Source organism: Notolepis coatsorum (genome assembly GCF_963971535.1).
Source record: "Notolepis coatsorum genome assembly, chromosome: 1".
NCBI classification, from domain to species: domain Eukaryota; kingdom Metazoa; phylum Chordata; class Actinopteri; order Aulopiformes; family Paralepididae; genus Notolepis; species Notolepis coatsorum.
Genome location: NC_140165.1, coordinates 518089 through 545245, shown reverse-complemented (window position 1 = coordinate 545245; position 27157 = coordinate 518089). Strand labels below are relative to the sequence as shown.

Sequence of the window (27157 nt, the reverse complement as noted above, 5' to 3'; positions counted from 1 at the left end):
ATAGAGACAGGGTTCCTACGAGCGTTAGTACCTTCACTCTCTAGAGACAGGGTTCCTGCGAGCGTTAGTACCTTCACTCTATAGAGACAGGGTTCCTACCAGCGTTAGTACCTTCACTCTCTAGATACAGGGTTCCTACGAGCGTTAGTACCTTCACTCTATAGAGACAGGGTTCCTATGAGCGCTGGTTCCATTTATACAACTGCATGCAAATTTCTCGATTCTGAAACAGTCAAGTTATACGTGGGTACTTGTAATAACCAACGCTCTTGGTCCCAGGACCCGCCCACAGCCGAATTACTATCAATCCGCCATGCACGTTTTTAGAAGTGAAAGCAAGATGGCGGACACGCCGGACAGTAAACGTTACGAAAGGATATGTTGATAGGGTCATATATAGGGCAAAGATTTTTTTTTATTTATTTTTTTATTCACTTTTTCTCCCATTTTCTATGTTTTTCTCCCATCCCAATTTCGTATCATCCAATTCAACCCTCCCCTGTCACGAACGCTGTTTCTTGCCTCCCACAAGCTGTCTGCAATGTGGACTAAGTCATACATAGCACAAGTCCCCTCCGGTACTTGAGGTAACAGCAGTCGCATCTTTTCACCTGCGTAGCTCGATCTCTCAGTGGCGAGGAGTAACGCGTGGGAGGCTCACGCTGCCCCCGACACTTCCTGATTCTACTGCGCAGGCGCACCAACCGACCTGTAGGAGTCGCTGTCCACAACGCCCGATCCCCACCCATCAGTTTCCCACCCCCTAATACGGCCAATGTGTATTAGTATGAACGACCAGCTAAACTGAAAGCAATGTGGAGCGCTGGGCTCGAACAGGCGAGCCCAGCGTCTCCGCATTCGTGGCGAGCGCCTTGCCCACTACGCCACGTAGCCGCCCAGAAAACTTTCTTTTTTGTTTGACCTACTTTCTATAGAAGCATCTAAGAATGAAGTTCTATAGAAAGTAGGTAAAAAAAGAAAAGGAAAGTTGGATGTGTTAGTTTGTTGGATGTCTTAGTTGAAAGACAGTTGGATGTGTTAGTTTGTTGGATGTCTTAGTTGAAAGACAGTTGGATGTGTTCGTTTGTTGGATGTCTTAGTTGAGAGACAGTTGGATGTGTTAGTTTGTTGGATGTCTTAGTTGAGAGACAGTTGGATGTGTTAGTTTGTTGGATGTCTTAGTTGAAAGACAGTTGGATGTGTTAGTTTGTTGGATGTCTTAGTTGAGAGACAGTTGGATGTGTTAGTTTGTTGGATGTCTTACTGAGAACAGTTGGATGCACTTCCGAGCTGCTTCCACACGCAACTTCTCTTTTTTTCTTTTTGGGAACTCCTTTTTCTGCGGATGGTTTTTTCAATAAATTGTACGAGTGGATGTCGAGTCTTAACTATGAATGAATTATAGGTGGGATATAAGTAGCATAGGTGAAAGTAGATTAAAATAATCATTCATCTACTTTCATAATGTACATTGCATCGTTTAAACATAGAATGGAAATAGTTTTAAACCTGTAGAAATCAGGAATTCGTCATGGTGCCGTGGTATCAACTTTCCTTCCTCTTGCCTGAGCTAGTCCTTTCTGTCGGTTGCGCAGGGTTTGTCACAGCTTGCCACGCCCCCAAAAGTGCAACAGCCAGAACAGGGTATCTATGGGGTTGTGGTCGAAAATATTAAAATTCATAACTCTCAATTTAAGGCCTTAAACGGTATTAAAGTCTTTTTTAAATTTTTTTTATATCTTACTGTACATTTTACTGTATATTTTTGGCTCTATATCTTAGAATGTATATACATATTTTAGAATGTATATCCCTGACTGTGTTTTTATTCCTATTTCGATTTTTGACTACCTAAATGTTTATTGTGAGCGATCTGTAGTGCAGAATATCAATAAACGTAGGTGTGCGATGCACTAATGTGGTGCGCCGCGAGGGCGCCGGCCTGGAATTCCTTGAAACCAGAACAAGAAATTATAAGGTGCTTAAAAAGTCCTTGCAATTCAAATCAACCATTCGCATTGAATGTTTTGTTCATCCAAGATCAAATAGTTCTGAATCAAGAAATAAAAAAAAATTGTTCTGTTTTAATAAAATCTGGCGAGTCGCTGTCTCGCACGCTCCAACTGCTTTTCCGCATTTCTTCAGCTGGCAAAAAACAACAACATTTAAATGCATTTAAAAGTGAATTGTATCCTTCGAGTGACATCCTTGAAAAAGAAAAAGTGCTTGGAAAAGTACTTAAAAGGTCCTTGAATTTCGGGCGCCCTCGCGGCGCACCACGTCAGTGCATCGCACACCTACGCGTCCGTCCCGGGTTCGCTTCCTCCCGCTCCCGGTGACATTTGTCGCATGTCTTCCCCGCCTCTTCTCCCGTTCACCCTCTCCTCGTCCGTCGGTCATGTCTGACCATGAAACGCAATAAATGCTAAAATCTTAAAAACAAAAAAAAAATCCTTGAATTTCATTTAGCAATGTCTGTGGGAATGTATTATTATTATTATTTTTCCCCCTCCTTTTCCCTCTGATTTTCTCCCATCCCAATGTTAGTCGTTATGCCAATTCCCAATCCCCTTCCTGGTCGCTGCGCACTTACCCCCCACAGTCGGTCTGGGAGAGTGGAGGCTATCACGTGCTTCCTCCGACACACGTCCAGCCAATCACCCGCTTCTTTTCACCTGGCAGCGCGGATTCTCATTGAGAGGGTGTAGCGTGTGGAAGGATCACACTACCCCCCTTAGATCCTGTCCGCGCTTAGCAGGCGCCCCGACCGAACTGTAGGAGTCGCTGTTTACAACGACCCGGACCCACCCCGCCAGCTTCTCCCACCCTCTAATACTGCCAATTGTATTAGTATGAACGGCCAGCCAAGCTGGTGACAACGCCCGGAGCTGTGAGCTGGATTCAAACAGGCGAATCCAGCGTCTCCGGGGTTGGTGACGAACGCAATCTCCGCTACGCCACCTGACCGCCCCCTTGTGGGAATGTATTCTAATGGTTTGTGTCCTCTGCCCCCCCCCCCCCCCCAGGGCCTGATCAAGCAGATGTACCCCGGCCCCCCCGTCGCGGACAACGACCTGCTGCAGCTCAGCATGCGGCTGTTCCGGCGCACCGTGGCCCAGGCGGCGGCCCAGGAGCGGCCCGGCGGCGGCGTGGTGGGTGCGGCCGGGCGCGGCGGAGGAAAGCCTGGCGTGGCAAAGCCTGAGGTGTGCGTGTCCTGAGAGGGGGAGGGGCTTATTGGGTCTTTAAGAAAAAAAGGAAAGGCGAACAAAAAAAAGCATGAAACTTAAACGGCTTAAGCCTGTTGTTCGTTTATCCCCCGTCTCCCCTCCGGACTGTTTACCTTTTACTTACGTAGCTTTTTTTAAATCATTGAAAGAGACAGAAGAAGAAAAAGATAATTACGACAAAATGTCTGAAACTTTCTCGACGTTTTCAAAAAAACGCTTATAATTTTCCTGGAAGATGATCAAATACTGTGCCATAGAGACTGCTAGGTGTGCTAGCCTATGGGTGTGTAGAGGGAGGCCTTGTACGTGAAATATGAGCAGACATGAGTGTTTTTTTCCTGTTCACTTGCATATAGTAGAACTTTTAAAATGTCAGTTTTCCCACCACACGGACGTTGTTGTATTGTTTTACGTTGTGCATTGGTTACTAAAACTGTGCATTAAAATGGTTAGATGTTGATTCATTCGTTTTGCTTCGTACGCCGTCGCCGTTCCTCTTTCGTCCAAAGGAGGAGACAAAGGGTCAATTATCCAAGAGGGGGGTGGGGGAAACTAAAACCTTTGTTTCAGAAATGCCACAGATCGATCGCACTGAAAATCTGAAGGGACTTTGGAAGGGTTTGTTTCCTAGCCACCGAACTGTTCCATCCTGTCTTCCTCCTTGAATGTAATTGTGTTGCGCGCCTGTTAAGTGTGTGTGTGTGTGTGTGGGGCGGGGGCACAAGAACAAGAACAAGAACTATTATCTATCTGTGTCTTTCTGAACTGAAGCGGCAGACGGGTCGGTGCACTAGAGACGAAAAGGCATCGCAGCCGGAGGGTTGTGCCACGTGGAATTCCTGTCATTGACATTCTAAACCTTCCAAAATTAAAGGCATCTGTTGAGGGAGGGAGGGAGGGAGGGAGGGAGGGAGAGGGGGGGGGGTTTGGGGGAAAGACGACATGGATTTGATGCCTGAATCGTTGCTGTAAATGTTACTTTTAATAGTAAGTGACATTAGAGGTTTGAGGCTGAGACATTGTAGCCCAGACTCTTAACTTGTTCCATAAGTCAAAGGTGAATATTGGGATTGGTGGGTATGAAGCTGTTTCAATCAAAACATCTTGGTGGCCCCAGGAAGTTGGATGCAAACATGTTTAGTTTTTTTTTACACACGTAGCTTGACATGCAAACCATTTCTAGCTTGACATACGTTCCGTTGAGCTTGCTAAGCCACGGTTACATTAGAATGTTCAGTTTTCAATATTGTAATCACACCGTTATGGCTGACCTTCGAATTTTTTTTGGAATTCGAAGCTTTGGGGCCGAGATTCGATTTCAATTCGAAGCTTCGAGATAAAACTTTTATTTATTTTTTTAATAAATATTTTTATTTTTAATTTTTTTTATGTTGTGCGACTTGTACATCACTTTGTTCAACTTTGTCAGTGCTGTAAAGTTTAAACCTTTAAAAATCTTAGACAAACGAAACACTCATGAAATATTGTAAGCTGTCATTTGAGGCTTTATAAATTATGTAAATGTTATAAAAGCAGCACAATGAACACAAATCTGTCAGTGCCGAGTCCGACCTCATCTTAAATAACAAACAGCATTGCTTGTTGTAATTAACAAAGAGAGGCAGAGTTGATTTTGCAAAAAAAAAAATCGAATTTTATTTTCATATTCGATGCCCATCGAACGAAGCTTCAAAGTATTTAAGAGAGCCCTACACACCGTTATGATTGTGTGCCGCAAAGGGTGTTCATTTCTGTGACGTGTCGAACGCCTGCATGGGTCACCGTTACCTTCGGGGCGACAGTGGCTCGGGAGGTAGAGCAGTCGTCTGGCAATCCGGAGGTTCCCGGTTCGATTCCCGGGCAGCGTGTCGATGTGTCCTTGAGCAAGACACTTAACCCCTAATTGCTCCCGATGAGCAGGTTGGCACCTTGCATGGTGTGTGAATGTGTGAGTGAATCGGTAAAAATGTGAGTAACAAATTGTAAAGCGCTTTGGATAAAAGCGCTATATAAAAAAGCAGCCATTTACCTTCAGGCTCGAGGCTTCATTACCGAGGTCTGAGAAGATCTTTGTGAGCCTTTTCAGAGAATAAGGGGTAAGTTTAGGAAATCACTTTATCCTGGTGGACCAATGGTAAGTTTAGGAAAATCACCTGATCATAGTGGACCAACATTAAAGCTGCCAATAATTATTTTCTGACCAAGGGCGGCTACGTGGCGTAGTGGGCAAGGCGCTCGCCACGAATGCGGAGACGCTGGGATCGCCTGTTCGATCCCAGCGCTCCACATTGCTTTCAGTTTAGCTGGTCGTCCGTACTAATACACATTGGCCGTATTAGGGGGTGGGAAACTGATGGGTGGGGATCGGGCGTTGTGGACAGCGACTCCTACAGGTCGGTTGGTGCGCCTGCGCAGTAGAATCAGGAAGTGTCGGGGGCAGCGTGAGCCTCCCACGCGTTACTCCTCGCCACTGAGAGATCGAGCTGCGCAGGTGAAAAGATGCGACTGCTGTTACCTCAAGTACCGGAGGGGACTTGTGCTATGTATGACTTAGTCCACATTGCAGCCGGCTTGTGGGAGGCAAGAAACAGCGTTCGTGACAGGGGAGGGTTGAATTGGATGATACGAAATTGGGATGGGAGAAAATATGGAAAAGTGGGAGAAAAAGTGGATAAAAAAAAATTATTTTCTGACCACTAGAGGGCAGCAAGGAACCATTGTTTGCATAGCACTCGTTCTCCCGGGACGAAAGCCTCATCTTGTTTGGCCAAAGTGATCATTGTAAATGCATTGTGTACAAACATAACACTGCCTTGCTGGACTACTAGACTTTAACATGGAACATAACATACAACTTTCTCTTTAACTCATTCTGCGCCATCGCTTAATGTGTCAGAGGGTGCTAGTACGCCATCGCTTTAATCAATGGGGGGACTGCGAGATTTGCGAGTGCTTAAAATATATCTTATATTATAGCTATGGGTCTAATACACCTGTCGATTGTCAGTGAGTTGCTTCCAGTCAACATGTACAAAACAAATAGTTTTTTCATCCGTACATTTCCGTTTTATACCGTTTTGAATATGAGTATAGTTTTGGTGATTCTTAGTAATCCCAGGAAAAGACGTGATAATAGCCCTTTAGTGGAATACACTAAACACAAATTTTTTGCCTGATTATCGAATCTTCCTGAAATCAATGCTAGATTATCATTATTATCCTTCCTCATGCATAAATGAAATGGCCCTCGTAGCGCGGTGCTCGCCCCGCCACCTCCTGCACTCAACGGTAAACAGCCACACACACACACAGACAGCCGCGATCGTGGTAGAATTCTATATCAGATCAACGCAAGATTTTATATATAGAGTCCTTACCCGGTATCTGATGTAATGCAAAAGAAATAATCCAATTATCTGATCGCCATTCCAAATACTGCTCGTGGAGGTCCGTCCCACATTGCCCGGCATTGCATATGAAGGGGGGGGGGGGGCAGCATAGCAGATGTAATGTTGTAAAGGCATCTAGATTAGACTACTGCAACTCCCTCTATATAGGCATCAACCAGTCTTCCCTGTCCCGCTTACAACTGGTACAAAACGCTGCTGCCAGACTGTTGACCGGAACCCACAAGAGAGACCACATCACCCCTGTCCTTGCCTCCCTTCATTGGCTTCCAGTACACTACAGGATAGATTTTAAGGCTCTCCTATTTGTTTTTAACGCCCTTAATGGTCACCCCCCCTCCTCTCAGACCTCCTATCCCCCTATTCCAACACCAGGTCCCTCAGGTCAGCCGATCAGAGGCTCCTGACAGTCTGGAGGTCTAACCTCAAGCTCAGGGGGGGGCCGTGCCTTTGCTGTCGCAGCCCCTGAATTGTGGAACAGCATCCCCACCTCCATTAGGCTTGCCCCCTCGATAGAGTGTGATTGTCAATATGTATCTATGTATCTACCCTCTGTACAGCACTTTGGTTGACACGTGTCATGTTAGATGTGCTATATAAATACATCTGATTGATTGATAGTCCTGCCGGAGTATTTAAACCCCGCCCGCACGGCTCAGATCGGCCCTGAAAAGAAACTACACCATTTCTAATAGAGTGCAATACAGACTGGAAGGCGTATGTGGCGGTATTTGCCCTTTTGTGAGCTCCGACCCCTTCCCAATGATAACATCAGGCTGGATGGATGAAAAATGAATGGATATAGCTAATAAAAGAAATAACGATTAAAACCCGACTTTTCTCGTGATTGGCGCTGAGCGGTTGGCGAGTTAACCCGACTTTTTCCGTGATTGGCGCAGAATGAGTTAACAAGCATTTCCTGATTTTTATAATTTTTTGTAAACAAGGTAGGTAAATACTTCACCTACAAACATACTGTTCTGCCAACACAATATTTATGTAATTTGCTGAAGTTCTACGGAGTCTCCCCGGCAACAGAGGCTGTGGTTTCCATCCCTTCTCAGGATTGGCCACTGGATGCTTTTGTTGAGTCGAGGCCAAATGTGTTAATTAATGCTGAAAACAAACTCGAGAATGAAAGCCGAAAGTGAACTTTGAAAAGCTTGGTATGGACACACAAGGCCTGTTTGACATTTCTCTTTTTACATTATTGATGAGGTCACCGTTTTCAGAAGTATTGCCACAAAGTTGATCAATAAAAATCAAGATTTTCTATATTGTTTGTTTTGTGACATTTTATTGTGTTAATGTTTATGACTTGGCATCAGATTGTAACTAATTCTTTCAACCATATGGAATTAATATTATTTATGAGAAGCTTTACAAATGCACGTCTTCTCTAGGTCAGTGGTTTAGCCTTCAATAGACGGGGATGGAGAAAGAAAACGGACAAAACCTACAAAGCCTACACTCATTTTGTGTCCAAACTACTTCTGCTATAATAATAATTACTTGCATTTATATAGCACTTTTCTAGACACTCAAAGCGCTTTACAATGTAGGGTGGAAATTGCCTCCTTCACCACCACTGGTAGCACGCAACCTTGGGCCACGCAGGCTCAATGGCTGCCTTACACACTGGCACCAGGCACACATCACACTACACACACAATGGCTGAACGGCTCAGGAGACAGGGATCGATATCGAGGGGGATACGGAGGTGAAGACCGGGCCGCTGCGTCACACGGCAGCAGCAGCAGCCTGTGTTTTCTCGATCACTTTGAGGGCGATGGTCTTGACGGCCAGCAGGGCCTCGTTGCTGGCCTTGGCGATGTGGGAGGGGGGCAGCAGGAAGCCGTAGCGCCCGCGGTCCTGAAGCTCGAAGGTGAAGGAGTACTTGATGCCGAGCTTGTAGGCCCAGTCGTCGGAACCCCCCGGAGCCAGGTCTGGAGGACGGAACCACGGGCCCAACACAGAACACAATGGAATAACCGGCCAAGCCAGAATAGAATAGAATAAATGGCCAAGCCAGAATAGAAGAAAAGGCCAAGCCAGAATAGAATAAAAGGCCGAGCCAGAATAGAATAAAAGGCCAAGCCAGAATAGAATAAAAGGCCAAGCCAGAATAGAATAAAAGGCCAAACCAGAATAGAATAAAAGGCCAAACCAGAATAGAATAAAAGGCCAAACCAGAATAGAATAAAAGGCCAAACCAGAATAGAATAAAAGGCCAAACCAGAATAGAATAGAATGAAAGACCAAATACAGATTAGAATAAAAGGCAGAGACAGAATAGAATAAAAGGCAGAGCCAGAATAGAATACAATATAAGGCCATACCAGAATAGAATAAATGGCCAAGCCAGAATAGAATAAAAGGCCCAGCCAGAATAGAATAAAAGGCAGAGCCAGAATAGAATAAATGGCAGAGCCAGAATAGAATAGAATGAAAGACCAAATACAGATTAGAATAAAAGGCAGAGACAGAATATAATAAAAGGCAGAGCCAGAATAGAATAGAATGAAAGACCAAATACAGATTAGAATAAAAGGCAGAGACAGAATAGAATAAAAGGCAGAGCCAGAATAGAATAAAAGGCCCAGCCAGAATAGAATAAAAGGCAGAGCCAGAATAGAATAAAAGGCCCAGCCAGAATAGAATAAAAGGCAGAGCCAGAATAGAATAGAATGAGCCATGCAGGAATGGAATGACGGATCAAATCAGAATAGAATCAACATTTTCAAATAAATCTATATATGCAACTTGATTGATTGTGCGTGTTTTACACATGAAGAGCTCTGGCAGCCATGTTGAAAGTCATGTAATGCGTGTAGGTTGTGCGTCGTGTTAATCGTGTAATGTGTGTAGTTTGTGCGTCGTGTTAATCGTGTAATGTGTGTAGTTTGTGCGTCGTGTTAATCGTGTAAGGTGTGTAGTTTGTGCGTCGTGTTAATCATGTAATGTGTGTAGTTTGTGCGTCGTGTTAATCATGTAATGTGTAGTTTGTTTGTGCGTCGTGTTTAATTATGAAATGTGTGTAGTTTGTGCGTCGTGTTCATCATCATTAATTGGGTAATTCCTCACAGATGGTCTGGGCTCCGGCCCCGTACTTGTAGGTGCTCTTGTAATGTCTTTTGATCTTCATGGCCGCTTCTCGGGCGATCTCCATCTTTAAAAAAAGAAATACAAAATGACAAACGGTCATAGCTTAGCACAAGGACTGGAAGCATTAGGGAGCAGCTAGCTTAGCACAAGGACTGGAAGCATTAGGGAGCAGCTAGCTTAGCACAAGGACTGGAAGCATTAGGGAGCAGCTAGCCTAGCTTAGCACAAGGACTGGAAGCAGTAGGGAACAGCTAGCCTAGCTTAGCACAATGATGAGGCAGTAGGGAGCAGCTAGCCTAGCTTAGCACAATGACGAGGCAGTAGGGAGCAGCTAGCCTAGCTTAGCACAATGACTGGAAGCAGTAGGGAGCAGCTAGCTTAGCACAATGACGAGGCAGTAGGGAGCAGCTAGCCTAGCTTAGCACAAGGACTGGAGGCAGGCTGGTTAAAGGGAAGTCCTGATAGGCTGGTTAAAGGGAGGTCCTGATAGGCTGGTTAAGGTCCTGATAGGCTGGTTAAAGGGAGGTCCTGATAGGCTGGTTAAGGTCCTGATAGGCTGGTTAAAGGGAGGTCCTGATAGGCTGGTTAAGGTCCTGATAGGCTGGTTAAAGGGAGGTCCTGATAGGCTGGTTAAAGGAAGGTCCTGATAGGCTGGTTAAAGGGAGGTCCTGATAGGCTGGTTAAAGGGAGGTCCTGATAGGCTGGTTAAAGGGAGGTCCTGATAGGCTGGTTAAAGGAAGGTCCTGATAGGTTGGTTAAAGGGAGGTCCTGATAGGCTGGTTAAAGGGAGGTCCTGATAGGTTGGTTAAAGGGAGGTCCTGATAGGCTGGTTAAAGGGAGGTCCTGATAGGCTGGTTAAAGGGAGGTCCTGATAGGCTGGTTAAAGGGAGGTCCTGATAGGCTGGTTAAAGGGAGGTCCTGATAGGTTGGTTAAAGGGAGGTCCTGATAGGCTGGTTGAGGGGAGGTCCTGATAGGCTGGTTAAAGGGAGGTCCTGATAGGCTGGTTAAAGGAAGGTCCTGATAGGTTGGTTAAAGGGAGGTCCTGATAGGCTGGTTAAAGGGAGGTCCTGATAGGCTGGTTAAAGGGAGGTCCTGATAGGCTGGTTAAAGGGAGGTCCTGATAGGTTGGTTAAAGGGAGGTCCTGATAGGCTGGTTGAGGGGAGGTCCTGATAGGCTGGTTAAAGGGAGGTCCTGATAGGCTGGTTAAAGGAAGGTCCTGATAGGTTGGTTAAAGGGAGGTCCTGATAGGCTGGTTAAAGGGAGGTCCTGATAGGCTGGTTAAAGGGAGGTCCTGATAGGCTGGTTAAAGGGAGGTCCTGATAGGTTGGTTAAAGGGAGGTCCTGATAGGCTGGTTAAAGGGAGGTCCTGATAGGCTGGTTGAGGGGAGGTCCTGATAGGCTGGTTAAAGGGAGGTCCTGATAGGCTGGTTAAAGGGAGGTCCTGATAGGCTGGTTAAAGGGAGGTCCTGATAGGCTGGTTAAGGGGAGGTCCTGATAGGCTGGTTAAAGGGAGGTCCTGATAGGCTGGTTAAAGGGAGGTCCTGATAGGTTGGTTAAAGGGAGGTCCTGATAGGCTGGTTAAAGGGAGGTCCTGATAGGCTGGTTAAGGGGAGGTCCTGATAGGCTGGTTAAAGGGAGGTCCTGATAGGCTGGTTAAGGGGAGGTCCTGATAGGCTGGTTAAAGGGAGGTCCTGATAGGCTGGTTAAAGGGAGGTCCTGATAGGCTGGTTAAAGGGAGGTCCTGATAGGCTGGTTAAGGGGAGGTCCTGATAGGCTGGCTGAGGTCACCAGGTCTCGGTGGTTGTCTGCGCGCTCGAAGGTGCAGCTGAAGGGGAACAGCAGCATCTGGGAGTAGGAGTGCATGGACAGGTAGACGGCCACGGAGTCCTTGTGGCGCCGCAGGAAGTCTGCCACCGCCTGGGACTCCGGCTCCGACTCGGGGAAGCGGCCGCAGAACGTCTCGTCGCAGGCGTTATCGGACGCCCCCTCCGCTGGGGAGAGAAGAGGACAATTTCGCCTCGTTCACGTCATCGCCGCCATCTTTTTTATTCTCTATGGCTACGTTTCACACCGCAGGCCTTAGTGCTCAATTCTGATGTGTTGCTCTGATCTGATTTTCTTTTTTGGTTTGGCTGTTCTGTTCACATTGGGCCTCATTCACGAAGCCGTATGAATGAATGAATGACGTTTATTTTCGGTCTTGTTTACAGACAAATCAAACACACCCGTGTGGACTTACAAAAGGAAAAGAAAAAAGGAAAGAAAATCACAAATGTACATATTCAAGGCAAGCTCACACACAAAATCCAAAATCAACGACCTTTACAAATTCTTAAAAACTATTTTTAATATATTAAGAAAAACGTATAATATGCTGCAAGATATAATTTTTTGAAAGAAAAAAACAAATGTTTGATGTTTTTACTCAACTGTACTCCTGACTTATTTGATCCTTTAAGAACGGGTTGATGAATGCGGTGGTGGCTTTTCTTATTTTTCTCTTAACACTTTCAGTGCCGGCCATTAATGTTGATTAATGTCCTTGAGTGCCATCATCCACTTCAATGTTAGTGTTAAAAACGCATAATCTATGTTTTAAATTATGGCTATGTGTCTAATCTGCCCGTCGCTTATCAATGACTTGTTTGCAGTCAACATTGTCGAAGCGGATTGTTTTTTAATCGGTTCATATCCTTTTTATAGCATTTCGAAAAGCTATAGTTTTCTCGAAAATTTCCGGAAAATAGAAAGATTCCCCCATAAACGGCATTTATTGGAATATTCTCGAATACACTAGACACGTTGTCATTTGTCGGCCTATTTATGAATCGTTTTCAAATAAATGCTAGATTATCGATAGTATGTGTACTTATGCACGCTATAGAGGCGGGCTGAAAAATCTATTCTCTCATTTCCTCAACATCACACACATCACACATCACACACACACACGGCACGCGGTTATCTCAGTGAATACAGCTCTGATTACCCCAAGACTGGTAACATAGACTCCTTACCTTAGATCAGATGTTCTCCAAAAAGATTATTCCAATTCCTGATCGCCATTCCAAATATCGATTGCGTTTATTGATTGATTATTGGCTGCTGTAAATATATATTCCATGCTGCTTTCCAACTCGCGATCACTTCCCTCATCATCAGATCCCTCGCCAGCATAATGGAGCCAGTTGGCTCCCCCCCCCACACAGATCCACCAGTATAATCGAATGGCCTGCAGTTACACAGGGATAGACGATAGGGGGCGGTATTTTCCCATCGGAGCTGGAGGGGCTGCTGTACCAACGGGAGACTCGTTGATGAAATATGAATTCAGATCGAAAAAAAAAAAAAAAACGACAATTTGCATCGTCGGCACTCAACGGGGGGCATGAAAAGACGACATAACACGTCGTCGGCACTCAAAGTGTTAACAGACGGTTAAGAAAAAATATAAGAAACATTGGGTGAATGAGGCTCATTGTTGCCAATGTCAGATTCCAGTGTGAATTGTGAATTGACCCACATGTGCAAATGAACAATAAAGAAGATAGATGTAGAAATTGTGACGTAAAGGTTGCATGAAAGTCACATGACTGTTCAGACTGAGGTCACATGACTGTTCAGACTGAGGTCACATGACTGTTCAGACTGAGGTCACGTGACTGTTCAGACTGAGGTCACATGACTGTTCAGACTGAGGTCACATGACTGTTCAGACTGAGGTCACGTTGTGAGAAATTCAGACCTATCTGATTTAGGAACCACATATGAAAGTGGCCCAAATCAGAAGTGAAAAGATCAGATTCCAATGTGATTTGTGCTGGAAAAAAAGTCGGGTTGCTGCAAGTAATTTATGATTTTGTCGAGTCTGAAGTCATAGACCTGTTCGCTGTCCACGTCAGACTCGGTGTGCGCGCGCATCAAGGGGGCAAAGGGAACTTAATCCTGGTCAGAACAACGGGGCAGACTACAATATATTTGCATTTGTTAGCCGTGCTAGAGATCTAAACGATCAATCCATGCCAAAGCTAGATATGTAAAAGGTGAAAGACTCACACTCACAGCCACGCTGGTTTGGCAAAATGACATTCAGCCATTTTAGTTTGAAACAACTTTTTAGTCAGGGGAGTGTCATGGTTTCTCCATAGAGCTCCATTATACTTTTAGTCAGGGGAGTGTCATGGTTTCTCCATAGAGCTCCATTATACTTTTAGTCAGGGGAGTGTCATGGTTTCTCCATAGAGCTCCATTATACTTTTAGTCAGGGGAGTGCCATGGTTTCTCCATAGAGCTCCATTATACTTTTAGTCAGGGGAGTGTCATGATTTCTCCATAGAGCTCCATTATACTTTTGGTCAGGGGAGTGTCATGGTTTCTCCATAGAGCTCCATTATACTTTTAGTCAGGGGACTGCCATGATTTCTCCATAGAGCTCCATTATACTTTTAGTCAGGGGAGTGTCATGGTTTCATCCATAGAGCTCCATTATACTTTTAGTCAGGGGACTGCCATGATTTCTCCATAGAGCTCCATTATACTTTTAGTCAGGGGAGTGTCATGATTTCTCCATAGAGCTCCATTATACTTTTAGTCAGGGGAGTCTCATGGTTTCATCCATAGAGCTCCATTATACTTTTAGTCAGGGGAGTGCCATGGTTTCTCCATAGAGCTCCATTATACTTTTAGTCAGGGGAGTGTCATGGTTTCTCCATAGAGCTCCATTATACTTTTAGTCAGGGGAGTGTCATGGTTTCTCCATAGAGCTCCATTATACTTTTAGTCAGGGGAGTGCCATGGTTTCTCCATAGAGCTCCATTATACTTTTAGTCAGGGGAGTGTCATGATTTCTCCATAGAGCTCCATTATACTTTTGGTCAGGGGAGTGTCATGGTTTCTCCATAGAGCTCCATTATACTTTTAGTCAGGGGACTGCCATGATTTCTCCATAGAGCTCCATTATACTTTTAGTCAGGGGAGTGTCATGGTTTCATCCATAGAGCTCCATTATACTTTTAGTCAGGGGACTGCCATGATTTCTCCATAGAGCTCCATTATACTTTTAGTCAGGGGAGTGTCATGATTTCTCCATAGAGCTCCATTATACTTTTAGTCAGGGGAGTCTCATGGTTTCATCCATAGAGCTCCATTATACTTTTAGTCAGGGGAGTGCCATGGTTTCTCCATAGAGCTCCATTATACTTTTAGTCAGGGGAGTGTCATGGTTTCTCCATAGAGCTCCATTATACTGTTAGTCAGGGGAGTGTCATGGTTTCTCCATAGAGCTCCATTATACTTTTAGTCAGGGGAGTGTCATGATTTCTCCATAGAGCTCCATTATACTTTTGGTCAGGGGAGTGTCATGGTTTCTCCATAGAGCTCCATTATACTTTTAGTCAGGGGAGTGTCATGGTTTCTCCATAGAGCTCCATTATACTTTTAGTCGGGGGAGTGTCATGATTTCTCCATAGAGCTCCATTATACTTTTAGTCGGGAGTGTCATGGTTTCTCCATAGAGCTCCATTATACTTTTAGTCAGGGGAGTGTCATGGTTTCTCCATAGAGCTCCATTATACTGTTAGTCAGGGGAGTGTCATGATTTCTCCATAGAGCTCCATTATACTTTTAGTCGGGGGAGTGTCATGGTTTCTCCATAGAACCCTGTTGTACTTCTTTTAGCGCAGCAGCTCGCGCAGGTAGGGGGCGACTTAGTCACGTGACTCAGTCGGTATTGCTGATTGGCTCGAACACGGTATGTTTGTAAACAGCGAACAGGTCTATTGAATGTCTGAGTCGAGCCAAGTCATGTGACTCGAGTCCACACCTCTGGTTAACCCTTTCACCGCCACACCGCCAAAGGGTTAACCCTTTCACTACCACACTACAGACGGTTAACCCTTTCACTACCACGCCACCAAAGGGTTAACCCTTTCACTGCAACAATACAGAAGGTTAACGGTGTAAATAATATAATTGACTGATTATAAAAACTGCCCTCACATCGCTCGCGGCTTTTAAACAAAATCTGCAACAGATCCTAACCGCCTCCCAGTCGCATGCATAGCCCTCCGACTCTTCTCTCCTCCCCCTGAGCCCCCTCACCTGCCTCCCTCCCTCTCCCCCTTTCTTCTCTCTCTCTTCCTCTGGTTCTCACTCTCCCTTTCTCTTTTTCCCTCTCTATCTTTCCTTCTCTCTCCCTTATTTATTGTAATTGTCCTTGTGTACTATTGCCACTGTAATTTTAAATGTTATTTACTTGTATGCATGTACACATAACCTTGTTTTTGTTGCAGCCCCCCCCCCTCAAAAGGCCTTTGGTCAGGCTGCTTTTGTATATAAGAATTTGTTCTTACTTGCTTTAAATAAGGTTAAATAAAAATAAAAAAAAATTAAAGGGTCTGCGGTTATATTATAATGTTACGACAAATATAGACAATAAAGAATTAGAATCTGAATACGCACTGTGAGTACGAGTAAACGGTCTGTATGAAGAGAGGACTCACTGCACCAGTTGGCGTCAAAGTTTCTGTTGAGGTCCACTCCGATGCAGGGGCTGTCCCGGCTGTGGGCCCGGTTCTTCCTCCACATGCGGTTCTGGAAGGAGACAACATCAGATTCTATTCTCCACGTTCTCTTTCTGTCGGCTAGAACATCTTTTTCAGCGTGAGGCCGGAGGAGGAAGCGTGGTGCCTAAGGATCGGTGAGCCCATATGTCCATCGTTGTTTTGTAAAGGGTCAACTTACTTCTATTAGTGTATAGTGATCGCTAACGTCCTCCTTTGCCTGTAGGCTATGTCGTATAATATATTGAGAGAGGGGACCCTAACTCTCATGAAGACACTCCCCTCCCCTTTGTCCCCCCCCCCTCTCCTGGGTCGGGTCCCCCCTCCCCCTTCACACTATAAAGCCCCCCTCCTCACAAGATTCAGCCTTCTCTACCTACCTGGGTCATTTCAGCTGATGATCACCTGCAGGGCGGAAGCCTCAGCCATTTTCTCTAACTACCTTGTAACAATTTGATCTGTGGCTAATAAACCTTGTTATTAACCGGACCCACAGAGTGAGTAAGTCATTTGACTCATTTCCTATCTATTGATATATCCTACAGCTATTATAGATGGTTTCAATGGAATGTTTTTTGTGTTGCTAGGAAACGGCTAAGACTACACTTCATGTTGCAGGGTTGGCTAATGTCTTTTTTAATCTTTTTTTCTTTTTGCATCAGCAACACCACACCTCGTCTTCATTTCTGATTTTTAACCTATTTTAATCGTAACCTTAACCTCAGTGGAAACCTCACGCCCTAATCTAAAATATCACTAAAACGCTTGTGATAATCGGTCATCGATAGCGTATTTTTACAACATCAACAACAATGGAAACAGCAACACATCAGAACCTACAAATATATTATCAGGCTCAGGATTAATAATCCTAAAAACCTTTATCCTGCGTCAATACCTAAAAGAAAGGTCACTGTGCCCACTGTTTAGATATCATCACCAACAACACAATTTTCTTAGTCTGACCTTGGTCCCCAAATAATAATTGACTCTGTTTTCCCTAGAAGATGAAGGGACGACTTGTCATCCCCTAACCAGTCCTTGGCTTTCTGAAGTTCAGCGCTCGATGTTTGTTCAACCACACTTTTGGGCAGAATCGTCAGCGTACACACGAGCATCCCTGTGGAACACCACAGTCCACCATTTTTCAATTTCCACTTACAACGTTGTAAATACCACGACAGTGGGCAGGGATGTAAAAAGTACCCAGAAATTATATTTAAGTGAAAGTATGGGTACTGTCTCAAAATCGTACTCAAGTAAAAGTCAGAGTATCTGGCTAAAAACACACTTGAGTCAAAGTTAAAAAGTTTCTACTTTTAAATATACTTAAGTACTAAAAAGTCTAAGTAAAAACCTTTTTTCTGACTGTCTATTCTTCTGATAGCAGGTGTTTAATCAAAAGATCCCCGCTTTGGACAAGGTGCTTAATTAAAAAGTCCTTGAAATTTAAAGCAACCATTCGCATTGAAAGTTTTGTTCATCCATGATAAAATTGTATATATATTTTTTTTATTGTAACTAATTGTCGGAAATTGGTTTTAAGCCATAAATATTGGTTCCGAATTTATTTCTATGAAAAAAACAGCATTTCAAAGTGAATGTATGTATCCTTTTAAATGCCCCTTTTTTATTGATTTTTATTGTTTGTACTACCGGGCAGTCCGGTAGAGAGAGAGAGAGGAAGAACGGGAGACAGAGCGGGGGGGAGGACATTTGGCAAAGGACGGCGGGTCCGGGAATCGAAGCCGGGTCGGCCGCTTCGCGACGCAGCGCGTTACATGGTTCGCCACTTGGGCGCCCCTTAAATGCCCTTTTTTAAATGAAAAATAGTGCTGTGAAAAGTACTTGGAAGTCCTTGAATTTAATTTTGCAATGTCTGTGGGAACCCCTGCGGGTAACAGCTCGGGGGCCAACGTGTATTTCCTGTCAGCTATTTATATCGGCAAAACATCGCAACAGGGCAACACATTTGAGCCCCTTTAGAATGTTTTATGTTGTGAAAGTTTGAAAAACGGTGACCCAATTAAACAACGTGTTGCACGTGCTCACCGTGGTCCAGGTGTACTTGTATCCATCGGGGTTCAGGACGGGGAGCACGTAGACGTCCATGTTGTCGAGGATGGTCGTGATGCCTTCGTTTTGCTTGTAATACGACAAAGCCTGTGGGACAGAACGGAACAGTCTGAGGTGACCACTGACCTTTAGGGTCGGGCGTTATAAGCAAACAATAGCTACATTGGTTGTCTATTGATTAGGGGTGTAACGGTACACAAAAACCACGGTACGGTACGTACCTCGGTTTTGAAGTCACGGTTCGGTACGGGTTTTCGGTACAGTGGGGGGGAAAGTTTGGCTTTCCATGTTCCACTCAGGGGTGATGTAGTGTGCGTTAACTAATTGTACTTGTAGGGCTGTCCACGAATATTCTATATTGAAATTAATAATCGAGTTTAAAATTATAATAATTATATTAGATTGTGAAAAAAACAGCCCCCGGTTAGTGGTTAACATACCGTCGTATTCGTTCGGTACACTACACAGTCGTTCGGTACGGTACGGTACACACTGAAACTTGTTCGGTACGGATACGTGTACCTTTACACCCCTACTATTGATTGATTGATTGATTGAAAACGTTATTAACAGATTGCAGAATGGGTACAATACACACAACTGCTAATAATAATAATAATAATAATAATAATAATAAATCAAATTTATATAGCGCCTTTCATAGAACCCAAGGTCGCTTTACAATCAGGACAAAAAATAGGGCAAGGAAAGTAGGGGGGGGAGGGGGATGAGGGAAAGTGGGAAAGTAGGAGATAATGGACCTAATTTAATCTAAAACTAACTGATGGGGAAAGCCTTGGTGAAGAGGTGTGTTTTTAGAGCGGATTTGAAGGTGTCCAGGGTTGGGGCGTTGCGGATTTCGGGGGGGAGAGAGTTCCAGAGGGTAGGGGACGCCACGCTGAAGGCTCTGTCCCCAAAAGTCCGTAACCTGGTGCGAGGGATGGAGAGGAGACCTAGATCAGAGGATCGTAGGTTCCGGGATGGAGTGTACTGGTGGAGGAGATCAGACAGGTACCGGGGGGCGAGGGCATGGAGGGATTTGTAGGTGAGGAGCAGGAGTTTGAAGGTGATGCGGAACCTGACTGGAAGCCAGTGGAGATGGATGAGGGTGGGGGTGATGTGCTGCCAGGGCTTGGTGTGAGTGAGAACCCTGGCAGCTGAGTTCTGAACATACTGGAGCCTGTCCAGGGCTTTGCTGGGTACCCCGAACAGGCTAAGAGGATGAAGACCGGAGAAAGACGTTTGTCTAGATTTACCTCCATTTGCAATTCATCAAGATACATGAATTGATGTACCGTAATTTTCGGACTATAAGCCGCGCCTTTTCCCCCATTTTTCGACCCTGCGGCTTATATAACGGTGCGGCTAATCTATGGATTTTTACAGCTACACAGCACAGTACATGTTCTGTAGCTACTATTGCACTAAATGGTAACACTTGAATACGCTATGCAAATATGCAACTTGTTTGTTGAAATGTTAATAAATGGGAGCTTCCTCAAACAGCCATCTCTTTCCCGACAATCCCCTCTGTGCACGAACCCTTACATATGGTAATTAAACATTAAAACACCTGCGGCTTATAGTCCAGTGCGGCTTATATATGTACACATCATTTAATTTAGCTGCAATATTCAGGTGCGCCTTATAGTCCGAAAATTACGGTATCTGTTTAGTTTAGTTTAGTTTACTCTGTTTATTTGATCAGGGACAGTGCATATCAATCAACAGTTTATACATTTATAAATTAATACACATTTTTTATTTTATTTCATAATCATATTATATATTCTATTGTGCTCAACTTAGTTCATATTTCATTTTATCTTACTCCACCTTTTTATTGTATCATCTGTCTGTTAATGTCTGTCCGCTAATCTCGCACCGAAAATGACCAAAGCTAATTCCTTGTATGTGAAAACTACTTGGCAAATAAAGACCTTTCTGATTCTGATTCTGATTTGAGTAGATTAGATTCAAATGTATTGTCATCATACAGCCCAAGTACAGTACAACGAAAAGAGGTTTGGCATCAGATCTGACTTGAGTGCAAATGTAACAGTACAGTGCAATAGTACAATGTAGGTATGGATATGTACAGATATAGATATAGTGTCTACAGATATGTAAAAAGGATTATAATGCAGGTATGTATAGACAGATGTGGATATATATAGATAGATATATATTATAAGGTATATACAGCATTATTGTACATGATATTATGCAGAGTTATATCGATGGCTGATCTGCATAAAAAAAGTGTGGGAAAAAAAAATCTGCACTTTGCGAGGCACTGATAGGGCGGTGTAGTGGTTACTTCCTGGTCTATAGGGAGGTGTAGTGGTTACTTCCTGGTCTATAGGGAGGTGTAGTGGTTACTTCCTGGTCTATAGGGAGGTGTAGTGGTTACTTCCTGGTCTATAGGGAGGTGTAGTGGTTACTTCCTGGTCTATAGGGAGGTGTAGTGGTTACTTCCTGGTCTATAGGGAGGTGTAGTGGTTACTTCCTGGTCTATAGGGAGGTGTAGTGGTTACTTCCTGGTCTATAGGGAGGTGTAGTGGTTACTTCCTGGTCTATAGGGCGGTGTAGTGGTTACTTCCTGGTCTATAGGGAGGTGTAGTGGTTACTTCCTGGTCTATAGGGAGGTGTAGTGGTTACTTCCTGGTCTATAGGGAGGTGTAGTGGTTACTTCCTGGTCTATAGGGAGGTGTAGTGGTTACTTCCTGGTCTATAGGGAGGTGTAGTGGTTACTTCCTGGTCTATAGGGAGGTGTAGTGGTTAGGTCATTGCTGTTTCCCGCGCGGTCCACCCCTCTTGAAATCGCCATGTATTTCCAATGGACCCATTTCTAAATCGTCTCAAAACAAATAAAGCATGAACCCTGGCACGGTGTACCTTTCTGTGTGTATTCATCCACAATATATAGCTCAACATGAAAAAATCGGCAATTAATCGTAAAGGTATAGCAAAATAACAACGTTTATGTTTTCGTTCACTGAGGAACTCCACTTCTCTCTGGCACTGCTGACGGCACTGAACGACAGGCGTTCTGCTGGCAAGTGTAGTTCTTTTTTAACGACAAATTCAAAACCTTATAACTACCTTTATTTCAACCGAAAAAGCTTAAACAATAATGTTAGTAAAAAAAATGGAAAAAAAATGGAAAGCTTGCCAATGTTCATGAGGCAGAATTGTTACAATAGCCGATAATCCATTTTCCTAATGATAAATCCCTATAGGCCTACGGGTGGACCGCACAGGAAACTAAAGTGACGTCAGACTACACCTCCCTATACCTGGTCGGAATTGTTAACATACTAACATCCAAAAACAGTGTATTGTACTGTATTAGGTATCCTTAAAAAATTTGCATTCTGAAAGAAAACAACACGAAAGAAAATCTTTCTCAAAAATGCACATTTTTCATATAGGAGGTTTTGTTCTTCGTCCATCGACATGGGTTATATCAGGCTTCGCACAAGGTCCTTGAAGTGCTTAAAGTACTTGATCTTTGACAAAAAAAAGCCAAGGCCTGAAATTCCTTGAAAACAACAAAAAAAATGAACAAGGCGCTTAAAAAGTCCTCGAAATTCAAATCAACCATTCGCATTGAATGTTTTATTCATCCATGATCAAATTGTTCTGAATCAAGAAATCCTTTTTTTTGTTTGGAAGATGTATAATATGTATAACTGTCTGCATAATTTTGAAAACTCTTCCAATAAAGAAAGTTATAAAAAAAAAAAAAAGTTAATTATATGCTACGAGTGACATCCTTGAAAATGAAAAATAGTGCTTAGAAAAGTACTTTAAAGTCCTTGAATTTAGAAGGATTCTATGCAGGCGTGTGTGGGGGGGCTTACATATTGCACGAACCACAAGCAGAAGGCAGGGGACACCCACTCCCTGGCGTGTATCCCACAGTCCATCCAGATGGCCTTCTTCTCCGCTCTCTGCTCTCCTATAGACAACTGACGGAGAGAGAGAGAGAGGGAGAGAGAGAGAGAGAGAGAGGGAGAGGGAGAGGGAGAGGGAGAGAGAGAGAGAGAGAGAGAGAGGGAGGGAGAGAGAGAGAGAGGGAGAGAGAGACCCCAGGCCATCAGGGTGCTCAACGACTCCACGTAACACCATCAACCCAACCATCTACACTCACTGCACACACATCCACATCCATCCACACGCACACTTTAAACAAACACTCACCTTAATAACCCTTTCACTGCCACACTACAGAAGGTTAACCCTTTACTATCACACTACCGACGGTTACACTGGTCCCCGTCTGTATAGTGTGATAGTAAAGGGTTAACCTTCTGTAGTGTGGCAGTGAAAGGGTTAACCTGCTGTTGTGTGGCAGTGAAAGGGTTAACCTCCTGTGTATTGTCGCAGTGAAAGGGTTAACCGTTTGGTAGTGCGGCAGTGAAAGTGTTAACACTCACACACACTACATTATATTTATCTATTTATTAAAGAGATTTGCGCTACATTCATACCTCGTTTGTATTTGCACCGTGCCTTAAAGTTTTTGTACCTCATTGTCTGTATTTGTACCTTGTTGTACTTAGGTTGTACTTTAGTTTTTATATTGTATAGTGTTATTCCTCTTTTACTTACTTTTTTACTTTTATTTTAAGCACATTCTCAGGGGCTCATACAGAACCAAGCGTTTCACTGTAAAGTACATGTACCTTATATGTGACAAATAAAAACAAACTTGAACTTTTATCCAAAGCGCTTTACAAATTTGTTCCTCACATTTGACCCTTTCCACTCACACATTCACACACTGACGGCGGAGGCGACCATGCAAGGTGCCATCCATGTACAGGTGATTAAACTGGGTATAAAATATATAAATTAGTACTACTGAGTTGTAGCGCTAATCGTATGTATGTACAGAGTTGTAGTATTTATATGTACAGTGATACAGGTGTAAAGACACTATGGTAGTAAGTCAATCATTACCACCACAATCATCATCTTCATCATCCCAATCTGTCCTCAAGATAAATAGATCTGCTATCAGCTCTATCTTTAATCTTTCAAAACGTTCAGTTGCATGCACTTATCTGTGTTTCATTACACATGAGTACATGCTTACCAACAGTTTCGCCTATTTTACTGCAACACTACTATCACCGACATCTAAGAAGGGAGATCCCCCCCTTGAACGGCCCTTCTAAGGTTTCTCTCCTCCACATTGCCTGTGGTGCATTTTTTCCTATTGCTAGGTTTTAGTGAGTTTTTCCTTACCTTCGCGTGGGGTATGTCTGGGAGTGTTGCATTTATTTTGCATTTATTTAAAAAAAAATTGACTTTATGGTGTTTTTATTTTGTTCTTGATTTATTGTGATGTTTTTTCTTGACTTGTTTAAAGAAGACGTGTCCGGCCCATGGGGACATTAACGTGTGTTGTCGGGCCTTAAAGAAGACGTGTCCGGCCCATGGGGACATTAACGTGTGTTGTCGGGCCTTAAAGAAGACGTGTCCGGCCCATGGGGACATTAAGGTGTGTTGTCGGGCCTTAAAGAAGACGTGTCCGGCCCATGGGGACATTAACGTGTGTTGTCGGGCCTTAAAGAAGACGTGTCCGGCCCATGGGGACATTAACGCGTGTTGTCGGGCCTTAAAGAAGACGTGTCCGGCCCATGGGGACATTAACGTGTGTTGTCGGGCCTTAAAGAAGACGTGTCCGGCCCCATGGGGACATTAACGTGTGTTGTCGGGCCTTAAAGAAGACGTGTCCGGCCCATGGGGACATTAACGTGTGTTGTCGGGCCTTAAAGAAGACGTGTCCGGCCCATGGGGACATTAACGTGTGTTGTCGGGCCTTAAAGAAGACGTGTCCGGCCCATGGGGACATTAACGTGTGTTGTCGGGCCTTAAAGAAGACGTGTCCGGCCCATGGGGACATTAACGTGTGTTGTTGGGCCTTACAGAAGACGTGTCCGGCCCATGGGGACATTAACGTGTGTTGTCGGGCCTTAAAGAAGACGTGTCCGGCCCATGGGGACATTAACGTGTGTTGTCGGGCCTTAAAGAAGACGTGTCCGGCCCATGGGGACATTAACGTGTGTTGTCGGGCCTTAAAGAAGACGTGTCCGGCCCATGGGGACATTAACGTGTGTTGTCGGGCCTTAAAGAAGACGTGTCCGGCCCATGGGGACATTAACGTGTGTTGTCGGGCCTTAAAGAAGACGTATCCGGCCCATGGGGACATTAACGTGTGTTGTCGGGCCTTACAAATAATTTTTTTTTATTTGATTTGAACTGCACCTTCAGAACATAGAGCGGCCTCTTCTCGTACGATGATCCGATCAGAATGATTTTGACCGTGTCGGGGTTCTCCAGGCTGGTCCTGTTTATCCAGTGGTAGATCTACAAACAGGAGCAACGTCATCATCATCATCATCATCATCACATTCTTCATCATCGTCAACATCCACGATGAAGACATGGGATGACATCTATGACTATGAATTGAAAATGGGGGACCCTGATGTAAACAAGATGAAAGTCTTTCTCTGGTCTGCATCCCCTTAACAATTGTGTGTATTGAGCCGTACTGTACTGTACCCATTCTGCAATCTGTTAAATAAAGTTTTCATTCGTACGTCCTCCAGACTGTGGTAGCTAACGGGGGGGGGGGGGGGTACGTACGTCCTCCAGACTGTGGTAGCTAACAGGGGGGGGGGGGGGGGGTACGTACGTCCTCCAGACTGTGGTAGCTAACAGGGGGGGGGGGGGGGTACGTACGTCCTCCAGACTGTGGTAGCTAACAGGGGGGGGGGGGGGGGGTACGTACGTCCTCCAGACTGTGGTAGCTAACAGGGGGGGGGGGGGGGGGGGTACGTACGTCCTCCAGACTGTGGTAGCTAACGGGGGGGGGGGGTACGTACGTCCTCCAGACTGTGGTAGCTAACAGGGGGGGGGGGGGTACGTACGTCCTCCAGACTGTGGTAGCTAACGGGGGGGGGGGGGGTACGTACGTCCTCCAGACTGTGGTAGCTAACAGGGGGGGGGGGGGGTACGTCCTCCAGACTGTGGTAGCTAACAGGGGGGGGGGGGTACGTACGTCCTCCAGACTGTGGTAGGGGGGGGGTACGTACGTCCTCCAGACTGTGGTAGCTAACGGGGGGGGGGGGTACGTACGTCCTCCAGACTGTGGTAGCTAACGGGGGGGGGGGGGGGGTACGTCCTCCAGACTGTGGTAGCTAACGGGGGGGGTACGTACGTCCTCCAGACTGTGGTAGCTAACAGGGGGGGGGGGGGGGGGGTACGTAGGTCCTCCAGACTGTGGTAGGGGGGGGGTACGTACGTCCTCCAGACTGTGGTAGCTAACGGGGGGGGGGGGGGGTACGTCCTCCAGACTGTGGTAGCTAACAGGGGGGGGGGGGGGGTACGTACGTCCTCCAGACTGTGGTAGGGGGGGGGTACGTGCGTCCTCCAGACTGTGGTAGCTAACAGGGGGGGGGGGGGGGTACGTACGTCCTCCAGACTGTGGTAGCTAACGGGGGGGGGGGGGGGTATGTACGTCCTCCAGACTGTGGTAGCTAACGGGGGGGGGGGGGGTACGTACGTCCTCCAGACTGTGGTAGGGGGGGGGTACGTACGTCCTCCAGACTGTGGTAGCTAACAGGGGGGGGGGGGTACGTACGGTAGCTAACGGGGGGGGGGGGGGGTACGTACGTCCTCCAGACTGTGGTAGCTAACGGGGGGGGGGGGGTACGTACGTCCTCCAGACTGTGGTAGGGGGGGGGTACGTACGTCCTCCAGACTGTGGTAGCTAACGGGGGGGGGGGGGTACGTACGTCCTCCAGACTGTGGTAGGGGGGGGGGGGGTACGTACGTCCTCCAGACTGTGGTAGCTAACGGGGGGGGGGGTACGTACGTCCTCCAGACTGTGGTAGCTAACGGGGGGGGGGGGTACGTACGTCCTCCAGACTGTGGTAGCTAACGGGGGGGGGGGGTACGTACGTCCTCCAGACTGTGGTAGCTAACGGGGGGGGGGTACGTACGTCCTCCAGACTGTGGTAGCTAACAGGGGGGGGGGGGTACGTACGTCCTCCAGACTGTGGTAGGGGGGGGGGGTACGTACGTCCTCCAGACTGTGGTAGCTAACAGGGGGGGGGGGGGGTACGTACGTCCTCCAGACTGTGGTAGCTAACAGGGGGGGGGGGGGGGTACGTACGTCCTCCAGACTGTGGTAGCTAACGGGGGGGGGGGGGGGGGTACGTACGTCCTCCAGACTGTGGTAGCTAACGGGGGGGGGGGGGGTACGTACGTCCTCCAGACTGTGGTAGGGGGGGGGGGGTACGTACGTCCTCCAGACTGTGGTAGCTAACGGGGGGGGGGGGGGTACGTACGTCCTCCAGACTGTGGTAGCTAACGGGGGGGGGGGGGGGTACGTACGTCCTCCAGACTGTGGTAGGGGGGGGGGGGGGTACGTACGTCCTCCAGACTGTGGTAGCTAACAGGGGGGGGGGGGGGTACGTACGTCCTCCAGACTGTGGTAGGGGGGGGGGTACGTACGTCCTCCAGACTGTGGTAGGGGGGGGGGGGTACGTACGTCCTCCAGACTGTGGTAGCTAACGGGGGGGGGGGGGGTACGTACGTCCTCCAGACTGTGGTAGGGGGGGGGGGTACGTACGTCCTCCAGACTGTGGTAGCTAACAGGGGGGGGGGGGGGGGGTACGTACGTCCTCCAGACTGTGGTAGGGGGGGGGGGTACGTACGTCCTCCAGACTGTGGTAGCTAACGGGGGGGGGGGGGGGGG

The 27157-nt window shown here is 46.0% G+C and overlaps 2 protein-coding genes across 2 annotated transcripts in view; one reads left to right on the top strand and one right to left on the bottom strand.

Annotated features, from left to right (window-relative positions):
- Positions 1–3687, top strand: part of zc3h13 (zinc finger CCCH-type containing 13) — a 119752-nt gene extending 116065 nt beyond the window's left edge. The window contains 1 exon segment of the mRNA XM_084328052.1: positions 3027–3687. Within this exon segment, the coding sequence (XP_084184178.1) occupies positions 3027–3218 (192 nt within the window). The 3' untranslated portion in view covers positions 3219–3687.
- Positions 3688–8375: 4688 nt separating this feature from the next.
- Positions 8376–27157, bottom strand: part of cpb2 (carboxypeptidase B2 (plasma)) — a gene marked incomplete at both ends in the record, with an annotated part of 30807 nt that continues 12025 nt past the window's right edge. The window contains 7 exons of the mRNA XM_084328039.1: positions 8376–8581; positions 9720–9804; positions 11531–11733; positions 16243–16333; positions 18355–18465; positions 22245–22352; positions 24658–24759. Of these exons, the coding sequence (XP_084184165.1) occupies positions 8376–8581; positions 9720–9804; positions 11531–11733; positions 16243–16333; positions 18355–18465; positions 22245–22352; positions 24658–24759 (906 nt within the window). The remainder of the gene's footprint in view (positions 8582–9719; positions 9805–11530; positions 11734–16242; positions 16334–18354; positions 18466–22244; positions 22353–24657; positions 24760–27157) is intronic.